The sequence below is a fragment of the Equus asinus genome, chromosome 3, assembly GCF_041296235.1.
Source record: "Equus asinus isolate D_3611 breed Donkey chromosome 3, EquAss-T2T_v2, whole genome shotgun sequence".
In the NCBI taxonomy this organism is placed as follows: Eukaryota; Metazoa; Chordata; class Mammalia; order Perissodactyla; family Equidae; genus Equus; species Equus asinus.
The window spans coordinates 30,965,808-30,988,336 of NC_091792.1; the positions used below are offsets into that span (position 1 = coordinate 30,965,808).

General features: G+C 37.9%; 1 protein-coding gene across 26 annotated transcripts in view; it reads left to right on the top strand.

The window, feature by feature from the left end:
- The window catches only part of IL15 (interleukin 15), a 124,886-nt gene that overhangs the window by 99,541 nt on the left and 2,816 nt on the right, over window positions 1-22,529 (top strand). For 8 of the 26 annotated variants that reach the window (XM_070504792.1, XM_070504795.1, XM_044767209.2 and 5 more), the window contains 5 exons: window positions 9,597-9,695; window positions 10,681-10,778; window positions 12,036-12,180; window positions 17,686-17,730; window positions 19,686-19,823. In XM_070504792.1, the coding sequence (XP_070360893.1) occupies window positions 9,684-9,695; window positions 10,681-10,778; window positions 12,036-12,180; window positions 17,686-17,730; window positions 19,686-19,823 (438 nt within the window). In that variant the 5' untranslated portion in view covers window positions 9,597-9,683. Of the gene's footprint in view, window positions 1-9,596; window positions 9,696-10,680; window positions 10,779-11,237; window positions 11,362-12,035; window positions 12,181-17,685; window positions 17,731-19,685; window positions 19,824-22,529 lie in introns of those variants that run through there. The other 18 variants (XM_014854466.3, XM_070504804.1, XM_070504800.1 and 15 more) reach the window with 5 other exon arrangements.

Below are 22,529 nucleotides of genomic sequence, written 5' to 3' on the forward strand. Positions count from 1 at the left end.
AAAGAAAAAGAACTCAGGTATATACACGTCTTGAAGTCATCTGGATGGTAAAAGAGAGAGCCGAGATTTGAACCCACATAGCTGTGACTGCATATCAATGTTGACTGGCAGCCTGATTGTGCGCCTCCTCATTCCTTGCCTGTACCTAGTGGAAACGACTGCAGATAGGAATAGGTTTGTATTGGACACTCTTTATCAGTTGGGGAATATTTTGACATTTTTTGTTTTAGGAACTTATGCTGGATTTTGTCCAATATTTTCCCTCTCTGCAAAGGCAGCCATATGACTTTTCTCCTTTAATCTATTAGCGTAGTGAATACACCAATAAACCTTCTGATCTTGACCATCCTTTCATTTCAAGAATAAAACCTACTTAGTCATTTTTAATTGTATTCTGTTAACACACTGCTTGATGAATTTGTTAATTTTTTATTTTGGAAACTTGCATCTATGTTCATACAAGAGATTGCTATATAATTTTATTTTGGGAGATTTCATTACATGGTATTGATATCAGATTTTGTTGCTTCTGAATTAGAATAATTCTATACTACCATAAGGATTTATAAGTTCCTGAATGCTTGGGAAAACCTTCATAAAGTGTTTTCTTTTTTTTTCTGTAGCAACCTTTTCTCTTGATTTTTGCTATTAATCATCATAAATGCCTTTCACATTCCCCAAATAAAATAATAATCTTAGCATGAGCTTACTTCCTCCTCTTTTCCTACATCATTTCCCATGGGGAGAATTATCTGTGATTTTCTGTCCGCGTTGCTCTATGGAAAAGTACACATTAGATAAGTGGTTGCCTGGTGTTGGGGTTGGGAATGGAGTAACAGCAAAGGGGTATGACAGAAATTTTTGTGATTTATAGATGTTTTATATCATGGTTGTGGTGATGATTTCATGGGTGTACACAACTGTCTAAACTCTGCACCTTTGTATTCCTAAAATGGATGTATTTTGTTATCTTGAACTTAGACCTCAATAAAGTTGATTTTAAAACTATGGTAGAAGTGTCAGAGAGAACAGGAAATCATTAGCAGGATGGGGAGAATGCCCATTAGAGGTTGCATCTCAGGAAACTATAATGACACTTTTTCTCCAGCAATACTTTGTAGCTTGGAATTTGAAATTGGCAAAATAAAAGTAGCAGAAAGGTGAAATGTGGAGGAAACTTGGGGTACACATTTAAGATATTATTACAGTGATTTATTGGGACACTCCTGAATAGGGAGGCAAGTGTAGCTAAGAGGATGATGGCTGTGAGGATGGGGACAATGTAATTGTAAACAAATGAAAAATGAAATCCAACAAACATGTAATATGTGCTTACTGTATTCCTAGTATGCTTTTGTGTGTTGGAGGTACAGTAGTGAACAAGATTTTCTAACCACAAGGATCTCACATTTTTGCAAAATAAATGAATGAATGAGGTAAAAACCATATACTTAAAAAAAAGTTACTGTTAATTATTTAGACCCAAATGAAAATGTTACTTGTTTTATGCTTCATACTTTCTTATATCCCACATCTTTTTCTTTTCTCTTAGCTAACTTTCTTATTTTCCTGGAATGCATTTTCACATAATAATTCACAGACATTCTGTGGATCTTACATTTCCTAAGATTCTGGTATAAAAGAATATTCTTTGCCCTCTTTCTCAAATACTAGTAGCTTTCTAGGTTGAAACTCATTTTCCTTTAGACTTTGAAGATTAGTTCTATTGTCTTGTAAGTACCATGATCAGATTCATTCTGATTCTTGTCCTTCAGTAGCTTGTTTTTACTCCATGGGTGTTATTTGCTTATTTTTCTTTATCCTGGAATTAGGAAATTTAATTAAAAATAACCACATTTATCGTTTATCCTTTTTATGCCCCTTCAGTGTGAAAGCTGGTGTTTTTTTCCAACTCCATGAAGTTTTCTTTTATCATTTTTGTGATCATTTCTTCCTCTCCATCCTCTTTGCTCTTTCTGGAATTTCTTTTTGATACTGTGTTAGAATTTCCAGACCTATCACATAATTTCCAACTCTTTGTCCTTTTGTACTCTGGTTTGGGAGAATTTCTTCACCTTTCACAAGTGTTTTGAATGAAATGCTTTTGGAAAGTGGACTAGAGGAACAGATCTCACTGACTGTTCCTGGACAGTAGTTAAGTTTCAAAGCTGTGTGGCTCTGGGGAAGCTGGCCATTTTACCTGCCCTAGAGAATTGTATAGCTAGCATTTCTCAAAAACTCTTAGAAAAAACATTTTTCAAGTACATTTGCACCAAATGATTAAAAAAAAGCACATGAATATATTGCTACACAGCACTGTGATCAGAAAGCAGTAAGAGCATCTACTGTACAAGCCGTTAGCCACATATATGCATCATCATTGTCTATCTTAGATGATGAACTACCTGAGGTGTTTCTATATTCATTTTTTATAATACCACCTGTTTAATTAATGCCTTTTGAATAGGCATGGTAACTGAGATGTCCAAATTTTATCACTCCCTTTGTCTCTGGCAGTATAGATAGTTAAATGGTTGTGGTTTGCTTTGGAAGCATTTCAATATAATTAAGCAATTTGTCTTGTTTTAAGTATTCTCCAGAACTTAAAAGTTGTTTTATTTAAAAAAATATATATATATTGTAAACTTTGTATGGAAGAGTATTTTTTAAAAAGAGAAACGTCTTACCTAATCATTTATTTTTGTTGTTTTGGTAAACTGTGAGATTTATAGGCCCTATTAACCTGTTACATGGCCTTAAGAGAGAATTAAATACCAACTTCAGATCTTATCTTTGTATGAATTAGTTTTTAAAATTCACAGTAGTAACCCATGGTAACATAGTTCATATTGATTTTTTCCTAGCCTTAATATCGAACACAGGTTGTGTTTAAGGAAATTTCATATTTGGAAATTTCATAATACTGGTGTCAATTGAAAACATCTTGAGAGCAGTTACTGAAAAAAATGCCAGTACCCATAATGACAGGGCAATTTAAAACATGTGAAGATACCAGTTTCTTAACTGTATTCAAATTGGGCCTGATTAAGAGACTAATAGGATCAGAGGTCAGCAAACTATAGCCTTTGGGTAAAATCCACAAACCGTTTGTTTTGATAAATGAAGTTGTATTGGAACACAGCCATACCCATTCATTCATGGCTTGTTTATGGCTGTTTTCACACTATAGTGTCAGGTAAGTAGTGACAGAGGCTGTAAGAATTACAAAGCTTCATATTTACTATCTGACGCTTTCCAAATGTTTACCAATTCCTGCTTTGTACAATGGTGACAGTTTTGTCTGTTCTTATCCACCACTACTTTCACAGTGTTATCAAATGACTCACTTTTCTCTGAATACACACTACACTTGTTTGCCTATGTCCTTTCTCAGGCTCTTTCCTGGCCCTAGAATGATGCTTCTCTCCTTTTACTCATATCTAAAATCTATTGATTCTTCAAGGTATGATTCCAAAAACACTTGCTCCATGAAACCGTATTATAAAAAAAGGAAATGAAATTTCCTGTATGTATCTCCTCAACACTCCCTTACATATACTCTAAAACCCCCTGCCTCTCTTTTGCTTGGCAAACACATCCATGATTAAATCTAGTTCTCTACCTATTCCAGGCCTGCCTATTCCTTGCAGTAATGTGGCTGGAGAAAACACACACAAGCATACTAACTCATCTTACTTTTTGACCATTCACAACCATGAACTTCCAATAGGCATGGCTCTCATACCATACTTATATTTGTTTATTTGCCTACTTACCTCGATGGCTATTTCATATATTCTCCTCTGTCCTCAACCCCTATCACCTCCTCCCATCCTCACTCTCTGCTGATGACTTTTTGTCCTAATTCACTGAGAAAATTGAAGCAATAGTATAGAACTTACATGACCATATCTACCTACCTTCCAGCTACTGCATTCATCCTAATTCTGAACCTTCCTTCCCATGACAATAGATGATGCTTTCCCACCCCTGTTTGTGCATGAGACACTCTTGGCATTCTGAGCACCCAATTTCAATGTGGGAGGGGTGGTTCCCCCACCACGAACAAGCGATTTCTCAGACTCCAGCAGGGTATCCAAGAATTCAACTAAATTCTGGCACTATCGACCAGGAGATAGCATCAGATTCCACAGGTTGAGAGCTCAGTCCTACAAAACTGCTCCCCTACTCAACTTCAGACTCCAGTCTATAGCCCTGGACTTGCCAGTTGCAAGTCCAGGTTGTTCCCTGTGCTTCTGCCAACTGGCTATAAGTTAGTTTCCCGAGACCCCTTCCTTGGGTTGGATTAATTTACTAGAGCAGCTCACAGAACTCAGAGAAACATTTTACTCAACAGATCACCAGTTTATTGTAAGAGAATAAACTCAGGAACAGCCAGATGGAAGAGATGTATAGGGCAAGGTATAGGGAAAAGGCATGGAGCTTCTGTGCCCTCTCCAGGCTCGTTCCTCTCCCAGCACCTCCACATGTTCACTCAACCCAGAAGCTCTCTGAACCTGTCCTTTTGGGATATTATGGAGGCTTCATTACATTGACAAGATTGATTAACTCACTGGCCATTGGTGATTGATTCAACCTCCAGCCCCTCTCCCCTCCCTTGGGTTGGGGGGAGAGGACTGTAAGTTCCAACCCTTTAATCACATGGTTGATTCTCCTGGCAACCAGCCCCCATCATTAGGTATTCTCCAAAAGTCACCTCATTAACATAACAAAAGATACCTTTATTGCTCTCCTCACTTTGGAAGTTCCAAGGGTTTTAGGAGCTCTGTGCCATCAATTGAGACAAAGACCATATGTATATTTCTCATTGTAAATGACAATATCACAGATACCATTCTCATCCTCACTTCCCTATTCAAGAACATCTCTCTGACAATTTTCTCTCTCTCCCTCAGTTTTTCCCTCAGCATACAAATGTGCTGCTGTTTCCTCCACCTTCTATCGCTTATTATCATGCCCTTAAGTACCCTGTTTGGGGGCAGTATTCTTCAAAACATTGACTGCACTAGCAATTTACAAATCTTTTCCTCTCCCTTTCTTCCCACTCCCTTTCAGGCAGGCTTCTGCTTCCATGACGCCCCTGTGAAAGTGAGCTTATCTGTCACCTGTGATCTATAGGTTGCTAAGCCCACTGGTCGGTGCTCAATTTATGACTTCCTTGACCTATCAGCACATCTACATGATCAGCATTTCCTTTTCCTGGATATACTTCTCTCAGTTGATTTCCAGAACGTTACACTCTCTTCATTTTTCCCTTTGGATATTTCTTTACAGTTCTTTTTTCTCCCTGACTAATTAATATTGAAGTACCCTGGCTCAGTCTTTGGTCTTTCTCTCTACCTTTTCTCTAACTTTCCCTTGTTTTCTCAACCAGTGTCATGAATCTCATACCTATTTCAGACTCAAGCCACTTTCCTGAACTCAAGATGTACATAGCCAACAGCCTATTTGACATTTCCACCTGCATATCTGATAGATCTCTCAAACTCAAAATGTCCAAAGCTGCAATTCCTGATCTGCCCCTTCTCTTCAAAATGTCTGTTGCACCCATGGCCTTCCTTATTTTGGCTCATGGCAGCTCCATTTCTCGATTGCTCAGAGCGAAAGACTTGGAGTAATTCTTCTTTCTCTTATAGCCCACATCCAGTCTGTCAGGAAGTCCTTTTGCTTCTGTCAGAAAAATGTTTCCAGACTCCAATCACTTGTTCCTGTCTCCATTGCCACCCATCTTGTTGCAGCCATCACCATCTCTCATCTGAAGTCCTATAGTCTCAGACTCCCTGCTTCTATCCTTGCGCCACCTACAGCCTGCCCTTACCACAGGAGCCAAGAAGGACTCTTAAAAAGGACATTCACATGCTATCAATTTTCTGCTCAAAATGTTGCAAAATGTCTCACTTCAGATCCTTACAGTGGCTAAACAGATTCGATCCACTTCTACCTTTCTGACCTCACCTCAGACTACTCTCTGCCTTCCTCGCTCCATTGGCCTCTTTTCTGATCCTCAAACTCATATGTATGCAGCTGCCTTTGGCCCTTTACTCCAGCTGTACCCACTGCTTTGAAAGCTCTTCACTCAGATATCCTTGGGGCTCACGCCCTCACTGCCTCGTGTCTTTGATCTGATTTTGCTTTCACTGAATCCTACCCTGACCACTCTACTTAAAATGGCAACCCCATCTTTCTTACCTTAGTCTGTGTTTTCTTTTTCCTGTATCATTTAACCAGTATCTAATGAAATATATAACTAATTTATTTATGTATATTATATATGGTCTGTCTTTCGCCCTGAAACCAACGTTCTCTGTCTTCTGCATTCATTGATGTATCCCAAAGTCATACAAAAAATGCCCAGCACATAGGAAGTGCTCAATAAATATTTACTAAATGACCAAGGAGAGCCATGCTTTCTAAGTCTTTACAGTCCACATAAGCGCTCAAGCTTGCTTTGCCTTCATTTTTAGGTTTTTTGAGTGAACAAATGAATGTGTTCACCAAATAAACCAATACTTGTAATTCTTCTTATGTTGCTAAGTCTATTTAAATTTATTTTAGATGTGTGACTAGGCAAGTAAATCATTAAACAAATAAAACAAAAGAGCAGTGTGTTGGATTGTATTTCCTCACTGGGGAGAACTGCAATGTTGGTATAGAACATAACATGTTTACAGTTATTGTCATAAGTCACTCCAGAATTACAACAGGTAGAGCTGCCCAGCTGTGTCTATTTGTCCACTCTTCCGGGTGTCTTACCCCTGGGCAGTGACATCCCGCTGGGATAGCAGAGCTGCCATAAGGTCAACAGGCACCCTGCAGTGAGACCCAATCACAAGATTCCAAAAACTTCCTGCTTAAACTCTGTGAGCTCCTTGAGGGTAGGGCTGAGATTTAGTCTTTTTTTTAGTCCCAGATCCAGGCAGCCAGGTGAATGAAGGGCAAACCAATGATGCTGGTTGTGAGGGAATTTCACCACCATATGCAATTAGTAAACACTGTTTCCCCACTTCTCCAAAAATATGACATAAAAGGAAGAGGACCATTTATTTCATCCCTAAATTTGTCCTCTCAGAAAGTAATTAACCTGGTTTCAGCCACTTGTCTCTAACAGGTATTGTGTGAGAATCAAAGGAGATAGTGTATGTGAAGGAACTGGAGTTCTGTTTCATGCCAGAACAGTTTGAAAGACCTGTTTTTAAATTATCAGACAGTGGCTTTTTGTTATGCACATGAGATGGATGAGAGACATCCTCTAGTAAGGGACCTACACTTCTCAACCACAGAGTTTGTGAAATTTCTTGCATCCCTCCTCCCCCTGCCCAACCTGGATTGGGAGGTAACCTTTGATAGTTACATGTGTAACATTCACCTGAAGCAAGTCACTTCACCTCTCAGAACCTCAATTTCTTCACTGTAAAGTAAGAGTAATATCTCTTACATAAAGATACTGCCAGGATTGAATATGATAATGCATATGAAATAATTTTGTAAACGTGAAAGCACTAGGTAAACAATACTTATTCTAATTAATATTAACATCACTAATAATAATGATAGTAATAGTTAACTTTGAGTCCTGCCTAAAGAGAAAGGAGTAGAGTATTTTACCTTTTCAGGTCTTTTTGTCCCACATGGATTACAGACGCAGATACACACATACACACACATTTCTGCTAAAATTCTCGGTCCACTGAACTATAGTAAGTGGCAGGTTGAATACTTTCAAGGCTACTATGAAAACCAGATTTTTGGGGCCCTCCCAGTGGTGTAGTAGTTAAGTTCGATGGCACAGGGTTCACAGGCTCAGATCCTGGGCGCAGACCTAGCACTGCTCATCAAGCCACGCCATGGAGGCATCCATCATAAAATAGAGGAAGATTGGCACAGATGCTAGCTCAGGGCCAGTCTTCCTCAAGCTAAAAAGAGGGAGATTGGCAACAGATGTTAGTTCAGGGCCAATCTTCCTCATTAAAAAGAAAGAAAGGAAACCAAATTCTTTGTTAACCCAGAAAACCACACCAGTTCTTTTGCCAAATGACATACAAAGCCTCTGTTATTGTTATTTGCTAGAAGCTTTTGAGTTCGTTTGCTGCCACATTCCACATGTTTGGCGTGGAGCCTTCTGGCTGAAGCACTTACTCTTTTTTGACGCAACACCAGCTGGAGGTAGTTGGGCAGGTCAGTGAAAGTCACACTGCGTGTGTGGCAACTCACTACTACAAAGGCCCAGGAGTCAAATTCCCATTGTTTACTAAAATAGCCTCTAAGGCCTTATTAACAGTTAATCACCCTTTGTACTGCTGGGTCCCAAGTCAATAAACACTGTTTTTTGAACAATGTGGAGTTTGGGATACCACAGCTTAAAAGGATGTAGGGCATTTAAGAGGCTTTGGAGGAAATTACAGGGGCCGTCCTGGTGGTGCAGCAGTTAAGTTCGCACGTTCTACTTTGGCAGCCCAGGGTTTGCTGGTTCGGATCCGGGGTGCAGACATGGTGCCGCTTGGCAAGCCATGCTGTAGTAGGCATCCCACGTATAAAGTGGAGGGAGATGGGCACAGATGTTAGCTCAGGGCCAGTCTTCCTCAGCAAAAAGAGGAGGATTGGCAGATGTTAGCTCTGGGCTAATCTTCCTAAAAGAAAAAAAAGAAAGAAATTACAAAGATGATTCCGACATTTTGTAAAATATTTGAAGCACTGAGATAATATAGACAATGAGAATGATTAGAACATGAGAGTAATAAGGAAAATTGGCTTTAATTAAACCAGTTAATCAGTGGATTAGATTGTATATAGCAGGAAGATTAGATTTAATATGTTTTTGCAGAAAAAAAGGCATTCCTACTAGATATACTTTTATAGTATCCTGTTTAACACCTAGATAAGTGCTAGTTTTCCTTTTAAGTGTTATGCATCCTGTATTTTAAAGCAATCATTTTTATATCTCAGAAATATCTAAAAAGTAAAATTATTTAATCATTTGATTCTACAGAATGTAATTGCAGGGAATACGTATGTCTAGGAACATGGCACATTTTTAATTTTAGGGGAAAGACAACAGAGAGAACTTTTTTGACAACAAAGAATAAAGTTTTGTTACTGATGAAATTCTCAAATGATATTTCAATTAATGGTGATTTAATTAAAAGACCGAAGACTTCTATTCATTGTCTATAGAAGTAGCTACTTCTGTTGTAAATTAAATTAACAGTCAGTAGTTTATATGAATCTTGGTATTTGGTTGCTTCTACTTTTAGTGGTATGGCTTTGGAATATGCCAAGCCAGGAGCATAATACAGTGGAAAGGGTTTGGGCTTTGTAATCGGGCAGATCTGCTGTAAAATCCTGGCCATCATGTCCTTGCTGTGGCACCTGGGCAGCTTACCCAAATGCTGCTAATCCTACCCTATGGATACCCTATGGGACTGTTGTGAGGATTAAATGTGATGCATATTAAGTGACTAATAGAGTGCCCGTGAAAAAGTAGGTGCTCAATAAATATTAATTCCCTTCCCTTTCTTCCCCCTGCTAGTCCACTTGTGTTTTTAATGGATCATCCTTTACCCTGGATTGTGTTGTAGGAAGTATTCTGGATGGATGGCTGCTGGAAACTCATTGCCATAGCCAGCTCTTCTTCAATACTTAAGGATTTACCCTGGCATTGAGTAATGAGAATTTCGGTAAGAAAAATTAGATGAAGATAGTATGTGGACTTTTCTTAAAAGGTCTCTTGTGTCTTCAGATACTTCATAAGTTCCATGACGCTTCTTTAAAGATCCTGGGATGTCTCAGATGTCTGTTCACATATGGATGCTTCTTATTTTGAAAATAAATAAAATAGGTTTTTTAACTCTGTTAACAACCCTGATGTGCTCTTCCTGTCATTGTAAGTGTACTATTTCACTTATTTCACTCTATTTTGTTCTTTAAGTGTCTATCTACTCAGTAAATTGTGTTGTCTTTGAGGACCAGGTCTGGGTATTATTCATCCCTTCAGTGTAGATTCAAGGAAGCATAGATTCTTAGTGGTTAAGGGGGTAGTCAACACTGCTTTCTGAAATTATAAAGGCTGTGAAAACATGAAAGAGGCAGGCAAAAATATTGAGATTCTGGGAAGTTCTAAGATAAGTAATATTCCTAAATCATCAAAGAAAATTATTATATATTGTCTCTCAGGATGCATAGAGTATCTCTAGTTGGTTCCACTTCTATCCAATTTTTCTCCCAAATGTTATTAATATATAATTAATTTTCACATAGTTACATGAAATTAATATAAAACTAGTTAACCTGTGTTAGTAATTCATGTTTTTAATCTGTGCCTTATAAAATATGTTGGACTGTTAAAAAGGAAAAAAAGATGAGAGGGAGGTTAAGGATAATAGAAACAAATTAAGTGGTGACATTGGTATATATGTACATTTTTTCAAAATTAATATGTACTAAATATGTATTAAAGAATTTTTCACATAGGAGACAGAGCTAGAGGTACAGGAGAAAGCAAAAGAAAATAAATTCTAGTTTCATTAATTCTGATAAGGGACATTAATTCTGAAATTTTGATAAATTTACATTTTTGCACCTAAAATATGCTAAAACATTTTAAATCTTACTTTTTAACTAAAAATAATTTTTAACCATTTTGTCTGTGATTGTATTTTTCAGAAACCCTATCTGAGAAGTACTTCCATCCACTGCTACTTGTGTTTACTTCTGAACAGTCATTTTTTAACTGAGGCTGGCATTCATGTCTTCATTTTGGGGTAATTTTATCTTCCCGCATAAATATCATCATGTTAGTGGCCATGATCATTGTTCTTCAATATCCTCTCTATTAAATTAGTTCCTGTTCAGTTTGCTTACATCCCGAGGTACTCAGCATTTGGGGTATGCTAGAGGGCAGATTATGGAGACTCAGAGGAGGTTTGACAAACTCTCAATCGAGCATTTCTATTCTGGTAATAATACAAATGAGTATTATATCCTCCAAATAAATTGGACCTCTTGGTATCTAACTAAACTTGGAAGTACACTCCTTATTAATATCTTGCATGATTTTCACGGCAGTAAAAAAAGTAGATGTTTAGGTCTTGCCTATGTTACTTTTTTATCTATCCCTGGCACTAACTGCTCCTATCCTTTAAGCCCTGTCCTAGTTCAGTTTTTCCTCCTAATAAGCATTCATATTTTTCCATGCCTATTAATTTTTTCTTCTCTCTTAGATGCAGCTAATACACTGTACCCAGTTGGCCCAAGCACCAAACCTATAGTTATTGTAATCTGACTCTCAGTTCAGTTTTACTCCACTAATGCTTTCATGGTATGGGGAACCATAGATTCATGCAGGTAAATCTTCCTTGCAAGAAAGATTAGTGTTGGCTCTCAAGCTTCTGGAAAGATCGATCAGGAAGAGACTGTTTTTCCTGAGGCTCTAAGAATCATTCCACAATCATTTGGTCAGTAAATATGTCTTTTGTCAGGATATTAAATTTCTGTTCTACCAAAATGAGCAAGTACATGATTTTGCAGCTTAGACTGGGCTCAAGTCTATAAAGTGTTTGGATAAAGATGCTGCAAGCATCATAATAGTGTGAGCAGCATGCAAAAGGCCCTGTCTAACCTACTGTAAAGAACATTTACTGTCAAAATCATTACATGAAAATCATTACTGCTTATTTTAAGAATTTTACCTATTTGTTAAACTTAAAAGTCTGATGGAACCTCTACTTAAAGAAAAGTAGTATTCGTTCAAAAAGATTTACTGAGCACCGCCACACATCAGGCACTATTTGTACCTCATTGTAATAAATTGCACTAGGTTGTTTATAAGTTATCCTTCCAAATTAGGCTTTTCTCTAATCCAGATTGGTCAGTCCTCAAGTTAAGCCTAAAGTGTCAAGGATACACTATCTGTTTGGTGCTGACATTCGTCTACAAGGCTGTCGAATGCAGAGGCAAGGATAACACTCGTCTTTTCCCTAGTCAGAATGAAAAATTCTTGATTGTTCTTTTGCCTGTAGTGTTCATGAAGACAATGTGATGTTCATTCAAAAGGCTTTGCTCTTTGGTTTTGCTTCCAGCTGTATCAGTGCAGGTCTTCCTAAAACAGAGGCAAACTGGCAGGATGTAATAAGTGATTTGAAAAGAATTGAAGATCTTATTCAAGTAAGTACTCATTTTTCTATGAAATATCTGCTACTATTGCTATGGAGTATGGCTCTCCCTGTGTTTTGCTGTCAATCTTAATGAAATCTCATTGGAACAGTAATATTTTTGTAGAAATTTGTGAGCCTTGTAAAGCCTTACATAAGATCTTTTACTTACAATTTTCAGATCCTAATTATCTTTAAAACTCAATTTATGAGTGGCCCAGCATGAAGAGCTCTCTGTTACCATAAGCAAGAGACTCCCTTCTCTTACCAGAGAAACCAGGTGGCTTGGTGGCACTTGTAGGGAGAATGGCCTGACCTAGGGAAGGGCTTTCTGCTCTAGGGGCTACAGAACCCCGTCTCCCACTTGGAGACACCAGCTGGCATGGCAGAACCTGCAAGGAGGCAGAGATCAGGAGCCCCACTGACAACAGGGCCAGGGAAGTGCCTTCAGCGCCAGTGGGCAACTCAGCAGGGACCAGTGAGAGTCCCAGGGGCACCAGGTGAGCTAAGCTTTCCAAATTAGCACCACCAAGATTCTGAAAACTAAACTGTCATTGGAATCACACCATATAAACATAGGTCAGAACCTGCATGCTAAACCTCAACAGGATGGCTGCATGCTAATATAGAAGAGTTAGATAGACTAGGGTCTCCTAATGTAATAGCTCAAATACTAGAATAAAATTGAAAATTATTCATCATAGAAAGAAGCAGGAAAATCACAACTTGAATGAGAGAAAACTCTGAAACAGACTCTGAAACTGAGATGAATTGGAATTATTTGACGAGAACTTTAAAGTAGCCATCATAAAAATGTGCCAGAAAGCAATTACAAGTACCCTTGAAACAACTGGAAAAAATAGAAAATCTTAGCAAAATAATACAATATGTAAAAGGAATCAAATAGAAATTACAGAACTGAGAAATCAAATAACTGAAATACAAAGCAAACTGGAGAGGCTCATTAGCAGAATGAATATGACAGAGGAAGGACAGCGAACTTCAAGACAGAATAATAAGAAAACAACAAACTAAAAAAATGGCTCTGGGATCTTTGGGACAAAGATCTAGCATTCCTAGCATTAGCAACCCAGAAGGAGAGGAGAAAGAAAATATAGTAAAAGACAGAGATTGGCCAAATTGATAACAAAACACATACCAATTTTATGCTGTCTACGAGGAACTCACTTCAAATCCAATAACAGGTAGATTGAAATTAAAAAGAGAGAAAGAGATAAACTATATTGTAGTGAGTTGAGTCATGTCCTGCCCCCCCAGAATTCATGTCACCCAGAACCTCAGAATGTGAGCTTCTTTGGAAATAGGGTCTTTGGAAATATAATTAATTAAGATGAATTCATACTGGGGTATGTTTGGACCTAAATCCAATGACTACTGTCCTTATAAGAAGAGAACAGGACACAGAGAGACTCACAGAGAAGAGACCATGTGAAAATGGAGGGAGCTAACGACCGAAGAAGGTTGGAATGATGCAGCTACAAGCCAATAAAGGCCAAGGATTGCCAAGAGCCACCAGAGACTTGGGAGGGGTAAGGAAGAATTGTTCACTAGACCCTTCAGAGGGAGCATGGTCTTATTGACACCTTGATTTTGGACTTCTAGGTTCCAGAACTGTAAAAGAATAAATTTCTGTTGTTTTAAGCCACTTACTTTGTGGTACTTTGTTATAGCAGCTCTAGGAAGCTGATACATATGCACATAATAATTTTAAAAATCAGAAGTGGCTTTATTAATATCATGTGAAGTAGACTTCACCGAAAATAAAATTACTAGAGTCAAGAGGGACATTACATAATGATGAAAGATCAGTCCACTAGGAATATATAATGATCTTAAATGTGTACACGCCAAGAAATGGAGCCTCAAAATGCATGAAGCAAAAACTAATAGCACTGAAAGGAGAAACAGACAAATCCACAATTATAGTCGAAAAGGATATAGAAGAATTGGACGACCCAATCAACTGACAATATCTAATTTACATAGATGGAACATTTCACCCACCAAGGGCGAATGCTACTTTTTTCAAGCACCATTCATCAAGACTAAATATATCCTGAGCCATAAAACAAACTTTAACAAATTTATCAGAATTGAAATCATTCAGAGTGTGTTCTCTGACCACAGTGGAATCAACTAGAAATCAATTATGTAAATACAAAAGGAAAATCTCCAAACACTTGGAAATTAAATAATATGCTTCTAAATATTCCATAGGTCAAAGAGTAAGTTTTGAAGGATATGAAAGAATACATAGAACTGAATGAAATGAAAACACAACATATCAAGATATGTGGGATTCAGCTATAGAAATACTGAGAGGGAAATTTATAAAACTCAATGATTACATTAGAAAAGAGGAAAGATCTCCAATCAACTAAGTTCCCTGCTCAAGAAACTGGAAAAAGAAGAGCAAAATAAGCCCAATGCAAGCAGAGGGAGGGAAGTAATGAAGATAAGACCAGGAAATTAATGATATTAAAATCAGGAAAACAATAGAGAAAATTAATGAAACATAAAGCGCCTTATTTGAAAAAAAATCAATAAAAGTGATAAAACTCTGGCAAGACTGACAAATATAAAAAGAGAGAAGACACAAATCATCAATACCAGAAATAAAATTGGAGGCTCTCACTATAGAAACTGCAGCCGTTAAAAAGATAATAAAGAATAACCATGAACAACTTTACTCTTATAAATTTGACAACTTTGAGGAAATGGACCAATTCCTCAAAAACCACAAACTACCAAAACATAACCAAGATGAAGCAGATAATGCAAAAACTTCTATAACCACTGCAGACATAAAGTCATCACATACAAGCTCCCCGAAAGAATCTCCAGGCCCGGCTGGTCTCACTGGAACATTCTACCAAACATTTAAAGAAGAAATAACACCAAATTTACATAGTCTCTTCCAAAAATAGAAGAGGGGGGAACACTTCGCAATTCATTTTAGGAAGCAAGTGTTACTCTGATGCTAAAACCAGACAAAGACAGTACCAAAAAAGAAAACTACAAATGCCTCTAATGAACTTAGATGCAAAAATTCTCAATAAAATAATACCAAACCAAATCCACCAATGTATTAAAATAATTATACGCCATGGCCAAGTGGGATTTATTTCAGGTATGAAAGATCTGTTCAGTATTTGAAAATCAATTAATGTAATCCATTGTTATCAACAGGCTAAAGAAGAAAATCATATCATATCAAGAAAGTCAAATCCTGTCAATTGATGCAGAAAAGACATTTACAAAAATACAAAACGTATTCATGATAAAGTTTCTCAGAGAACAAGGAACAGAGAGAGAACTTCCTCAACCTGATAACAGAGCATACGCGAAAAACCTAGAGCAAACATCATACTTAGTGGGGAAAGACTGAGTGCTGTTCCCTAAGACTGGAAACAAGGCGAGCATGTCTTCTCTCATCCCTCTTAATTCCACATGGTACTGGAACTTTAGCTAAATCAGTAAGGCAAAAATAGAGAAACAACAGGCATAAGGCAAGAAAAAGAAATAAAAGGTATGCAGATTATAAAGGAAGAAATGACAAATCACCCCAGATCTTTTTTGGGAGAAAATACCAATTAATAGCTATATTTTATTTAGATAATATAAATTAAAACCACAATGACATATCACTATGCACCTATAAGAATATATAAAATCAAAAATAGGGATAATGCCAAATGTTGGCAAGGATGTGGAGAAACTGAATCATTTATATATTGCCAGTGAGAGTGTAAGAGTGTACAGCCACTCTACAGTAGTTTGGCTGTCTTTTATAAAGCAAAACATGCATTTACCACGACCCAACAGTTGCAGTCCTGAACATTTATATTGGAGAAATGAAAACTTATGTTCACACGAAAAACATGTACTGAAATGTTCCTAGGGCTTTATTTATAATAGTTAAGAACTGGAAACAACCAAAATGTCCTTCAGTGGGAGAATAGTTAAGCTGGTACATTTTATCATGGAATAACGGTGAGCAATAATATGAAACGAATTACTGATATTCACAACAAGCTGGATGGATCTCCAGAGTAATATGCTGTGTGGGGAAAAAAAAGCCAATCTAGATAAATAAACTGTGCTACATCCATACAATGAAATATTATTCAGTAATAATAAAAAAAAAAAAGAGCTCTCAAGGCACGAAAAGACATGGAGGGACCTTAAAAGCATATTGCTAAGTGAAAGAAGCCAATCTAAAAAGGGTTCATAGTGTATGATTCCAACTATATGACGTTCTGGAAAAGGTAAAACTATGGAGACAATAAAAAGATCTACGGTTGCCAAGGGTTAGGGGAATGAAAGGGATGAGTAGGCAAAGCACAGGTGATTTCTAGGGCAGTGAAATTATTTTGTATGATACAGTAATGGTGGATACATGTCATTATACATTTGTTAAAACCCATAGAATGTATAACACCGAGTGAATCCTAGTGTAATAATGTAGTGTATGTAATCTATGGACCTCAGTTAAAAATGCATCAATATCGACTCATCCATTGTAATAGATGTACCACACTAATGCAAGATATTAATAATAGGGGAAACTGGAGGAGCTGGGCAAGGGGATATATGGGAACTTTCTGCTCATGTTCTGTAAACCTACAGTTGCTTGAAAAATAAAGTCTATTAATTTGTTCAAAAGGCCAATCTCAGTAGCCAGCCCAGTGGCCGAGTGGTTAAGTTCACATGCTCCGCTTGGGTGGCCCAGGGTTTCGTCAGGTCCCATCCTGGCACAGACTTGGTACCTCTCATCAGGCCATGCTGAGGCGGCGTCCCACATAGCACAGCCAGAGGGACTCACAACTAGAATATACAACTGTACTGGGGGCTTGGGGAGAAGAAGAGAAGAAAAAAAACATATTGACAACAGATGTTAGCTCAGGTGCCAATCTTAAAAAAAAAATCCAATCTCAAAAGGTTACACACTACATGATTCCATTTATATAACATTCTGAAGTGATATCACAGGAATGGAGGGCACAGAAGTGGTTGCTAAGGATTAGATGGGTGGGGGAGGGGGTGTGTGGGGAGGAAGGTGGTTTTAGCTACGAAAGAGTAGCAGGAGGATCCTTATGGTGATGGAGCTGTTCTGTGACTTAACCTTGGTGGCGGTTACATGAATTTACACACTGATAAGATTGCATAGAACTACACACACACACACACACACACACACACACGTGCTAATGCACATAAAACTGGTGAAACCTGAACAAGGTGGATGGATTGTATCAATGTCAGCTTCCTGGTTGTAACATTGTGCTACGGTTATGCCAAATATTACCATTGTGGGGAAACGGTGAAAGGTCCACCAGATCTCTTTGTATTTTCTCTTACAATTGTATATGAATTTAAAATTATCTCAAAGCAAATTTAACTTAAAAAAGCTTGATTTAATGTTTTCAGTAGGTTGTTCTCATTATATCTAAAGCAGGACATGGCTTCTCATATGATCTAACTTTTTTCCTTTCAGTCTATACATATTGATGCCACTTTATATACTGAAAGCGATGCTCATGTGAGTATAGTTTATTTTTTTTCAAAATTGCTATATTTTCCAGTTTTCAAAAGTCTAAGAAGTATATTTTCATGAATTTACTGACGTATGCGTAGTTTTAAAATCTAACTTTTGGTGTGTTCTTACAACATATGATCGATATATTTCATAAGTAATTGTTGAGGCTGTGGCACTTGGGGACAAAGAGCTACATAGATGCTATTTTTGTAATAGTGGCAAATCAAAATATAAAAAAGCCTTTTCCGTCAATGTCAAACAAAACATATTACACGTTTGTGATGCAATTAGATCATGATGCAATTAATGCAAGAATCAGGTTAGCGGATTCAATTTGAAGGTATCCAACATATCAGTTGTTTTCAGTGCTGTAGTGCATTACAATCTTTAATCATATTTTCCACAAATTGCTTAAATGCATTCATTTTCTACATTTTGCATGAATCTACAATGATCAGAAAAGGATTCTGGCTGGTTATTCCCTATGTGAGAAAAGAAACAAACACAACCCATAAAACCTATCAGAATTCAAAAATGATCTTGAGCTTGTTTCATTAATATGCTTACCTTGCCTAAGGCGTGTATGATTTCAGCCATGTTGCTAGTCTTCCCTCTGGATTGGTTGTTAAAAGCCAAGAAACAAATCCCCAACTTCTTCTCCTCATGGAAAACAAAGTCTGTGTTGTGTGCATTCAAAACAGTGAGTCGTCCTTCTGTTGTTCCTCAATTAGAACTTCTCTGAAACAGAAAGTTCTGCCCCCACCAAAACTGTCTAAGCATTGGAAAGAAGCCATAGCCAGAAACTAGAAAAAAATGGATATTCATCAACTGCTTGGATAGTACTGATGCACATAGAAATTGTCTCCCTCCTTTGACTTCGGCATGTTTTCCATTTTTCTTTGCATTTTTTCAGACTAGAAAGCAGTCAATTAACCACCAACACTCAGCATCCTGAGACTGCTTTTTTCAAAAAGATAACCTTGCAACTCTTGGGTTGTAGGAAGAAGCTGCGACTGAAGTTTAGATGTAAATCCTGACTCAGCCACTTCCTAGCTGTGTTACCTTGAAAGTCACTAAACATTTTTGAACCTCAGTTTTGTAATCTTATCATTATATTTATTATTTATTTTGTTATCAATATGATGACAGTACTTACCCTTTCAATCCGGAGCAGCTGCTGAGGGGGATAAGGAATATTACCAGTGCCAGGCTCATGAGTGTGTTCCTTCATTCATTCATTTAGTAAGCATTGTGCCTGCAGGGTCCCAGGCATTGTATAAGGCACTGAGAACACAAAGTCAAACAAGTCTGGGGATCCCCAGATGTTCGTTAAATGCTTCTTTTCTTTTAAGTTTAGGTTTTTGGTAAAGTGAAAAACTTTACCAAAGTTTTGTTGTGGGAAGCGCATTTTTGTGGTACCTGAAAGGTACCTGTCTGATTTGGCCAGCTTGTGAGGAGGCAGGACTTCTGCTTTGATTTTTCTAACAAATGTCTTGGAATCACAGTTGCCTCTGGCACTATGGAACTTTCAGGAACAGAATGAATAGCGCCTACCACTGTTTCAAATGTTAACACTACAGTTTTATTCTTAATATTCTTCCCCGTGCACTGTGTATATGATTGTCTTGAGAGTTTCAGGACAGCGTTATCATCATCTTACCCAGAGGAAATTTGCTCAGTACGGAGAAGTGGCTTATTATTTCCATGTTTTCTGGTTTTATATTCTTTCTTCGCCATCCTTCTTAATTGTTTTGCTGTCAGTTTGTTTTGGTTTTGGTTTCAAAGCCGAAAGAGAAAAAAAAATCAAGCTGCTTCCTGTGTAAAACTTCTTAGGGGTATTGTGTTTCTTTATAAAATATTTGGATTGACAGTTACAAACGTCAAAATTACATCCATGTGAGAATGAGTAATGGGAGAACAATTTTATTTCAAAATGGTTCTTTGTAATTCTGTTTTAGCCCAATTGCAAAGTAACAGCGATGAAGTGCTTTCTCCTGGAGTTACATGTTATTTTGCATGAGTCCAGAAACGAGGACATTAAGGAAACAGTAGGAAACCTTATCATCCTAGCAAACAGCAGTTTATCTTCTAATGGGGTGAGTCATCCAATAGTTATGGGGAACTACAGCGGATGTGTTGAGCGTGATTGGGAGAAGTCATTAGCTGGATATAATGGACAAGCAGACCCTCTGGAGGTGCCCTTGGGAGTGGGAGTTAATTCCCGTGGAGTGGTATCCAGAACTGGCACCAGCACTAGTGTGCACACAGTCCAAAACTGTTCATTGATTTATTCATTCAACAGACAGTTACTACATGATGCCAGGCAGTGTGCTTTGGTGCTAGAGTGACAGTGGTGAACCAGTCAGGTCACTGACCTCAAGGTGTTTATCACAATGTGCAATGGATAGACATTAATATAATTACATAATTAAGTGTTTAGCATCAATAATAGCAGTCCACGTTTATTTAGTTTTTACTCTGTGCCAGACACTGTCCATCCAGGGTCAAGTGGTAATTCATTGAATCCTCACAATAAATCTATAAGACAATTATCCTTGTTTCTGTTTTAAGGTTGAGGAAACTGGAATACTGAGAGCTTGAATCATTTCCTCCAATTCATGCAGCTAGTAAAATAGGGAGCCAGGATACACACCCAAGCAGTGTCACTCCAGAGTGTGTCTTCCTATCTACTGAAAGAGTAATAATAAAAATATTAAAATTTCAGTGTAATTTGGGCCATTCCAGGCATCATAAGCAGTGTAGGGTTCCAGGAAAGCAAATAGTAGGGACTCCCATCGTAGGCTGGGGGATCAGCTAAGCAAAGGCCCTGAGGTACAAAGGATTATGGCTTTCATGGCAAAACACTAGTGGCCAAAGGAAAGTGGATAGAAAGAAGTTTTATAAACAAAGAAAGCATAATAATTTGTTAACTTAACAAATACTCTCGGGCCCCATTGTAGGCTCTCAGGATAACAGAAGTGAAAAAAACACACGCGGTCCCTCCTCTTACGGAGGAAAGAAGCATAAGTAAGCCAATCAATAAGCAAATGAATAATAAGTCAGTTATTTATTAAGTCCAATGGCCTAAAAGAAGGCAGATAAGGGGGCTGGGATTCTATCTGGGGAAGGTTTACCTGCTAAGCTGACCTTTGGCAAAGGCAGGAGGCAAGGGGACTTCAGGATACGCAGAGAAGAGGGTTCAAGCAGAAGCAACAGAAAGTGCAAAGACCCTGAGCTCGTGTGGCTGAACACCTTGGATTTTCCCTAAAGATGCAAGGCTGCTTTAGATCTCTGCTTAAATGTCACCTTCTCAGTGATGTCACCTCTTTACAGTTGCAATCCCATCTCCACATCATCACGCCCTGTCCCCTTCTCTGCTTATCCCACCATCTGACACACTATGTGTTTTACTTAATGGATATTGTCTGCTTTTCCCTACCACAATGTCAGCTTTCAAAGAGGCAGGCATTTTTGTCTTTTTCAATGCTTTCAATGTTTTCAATCCCAAAACAATGCCCAGCATATACTAGGTATTCGATGTATTTATGACATGAATATATTAATGTTTAAAATATTCTTGTGATATGTTATCTCTGTTATCAATTGAAAGACTGAGCCATGCAACAGATACCTTACGACAGTATCAGTGGTGAACTCTTTAAGGTGCATGTTCACAGCCACCCTCATCATGACATGAAGTGACACGTAGTGGAAGGAGGAGGCAGGACTGTACCATCACAAGACCTGGACAGGGAGAATTTCAATGATTATGTCAGCTGAAACGAGTCACTTAATAACTCTGCCTTCCTCTCTGACATGATGATTTTCAAGATCAAATAGGACAGTATTATATGGAATATGACAGTACCTGGCATAGAGTATGTCCATAGAGTATATTGGTGAATCTGAGTTTCAAATGCTTAATGGCTATAAAATCTAATTTTGATTTTTACTGGTACAGCTTTCGTGGTTCAGATGATCTCTAAAAAATTTATTTATGATTGCTACATTTGGAATATTCTAGTTACCCATGAAACTGTGTTTGAATTACAGCAATTTGTGGTATTCACCTAAATAGTTCAATTCAACCAATAATCATTGTATGAGCAATATGTGCCAGCCTCTGTGCTAGATGCTAGGGAAACAAAAATACATGCCCTTGCCCTCCTGGAGGAGCTTAGAGAACAGTGATATAAAAAGCATAAAACTCCATACTATTAATATAATATGTGATGTGATATGAGGGAGCGTCTAGACTAGGGATTCTGAGAATGTAGAGAGGGGACATTTAGCCCAGCCCTAGGAGCTCACAGGTTCAGGAAAGCCTAATGGAGACAGCACCTGAGTGATCTCAGGTGTGGGTAGCAGTAGCTGAAATAGGAAGTGTGGAACAGGCAGAGAGAAAAGCAAACGCAGGGAGGCATCTAATAGCATAATGTGTGCTTAGGGGAAAAGGATGAGTTCAGTGTTCCTAGGGCATCACGTTTGAGGCAGTGGGAAAGGTGAAAGAAATAGGTAAGGAACAGCTCAAAGGAGGGCCTGTGCACCATGCAGGGAGGCATGGATGCTATGCTAGGGTAGATGACCGGAAACCATTGGAGGGCACTAAGCAGGAAGTCCATGCTCTGATAGACATGGCTTATTTTTTTTTCAATGTCCTTAATCTATTAGGAAAAATAAGCCCATATCAAATCTCTCAGTTCTCTTTTCCTATAGTTCTTCCTAATATAAAATTAATTTGCCAAAGTTTTCACATCTCAGGACGTCACGACATTGTTCAAATGATGTGATATTCTCAGGAA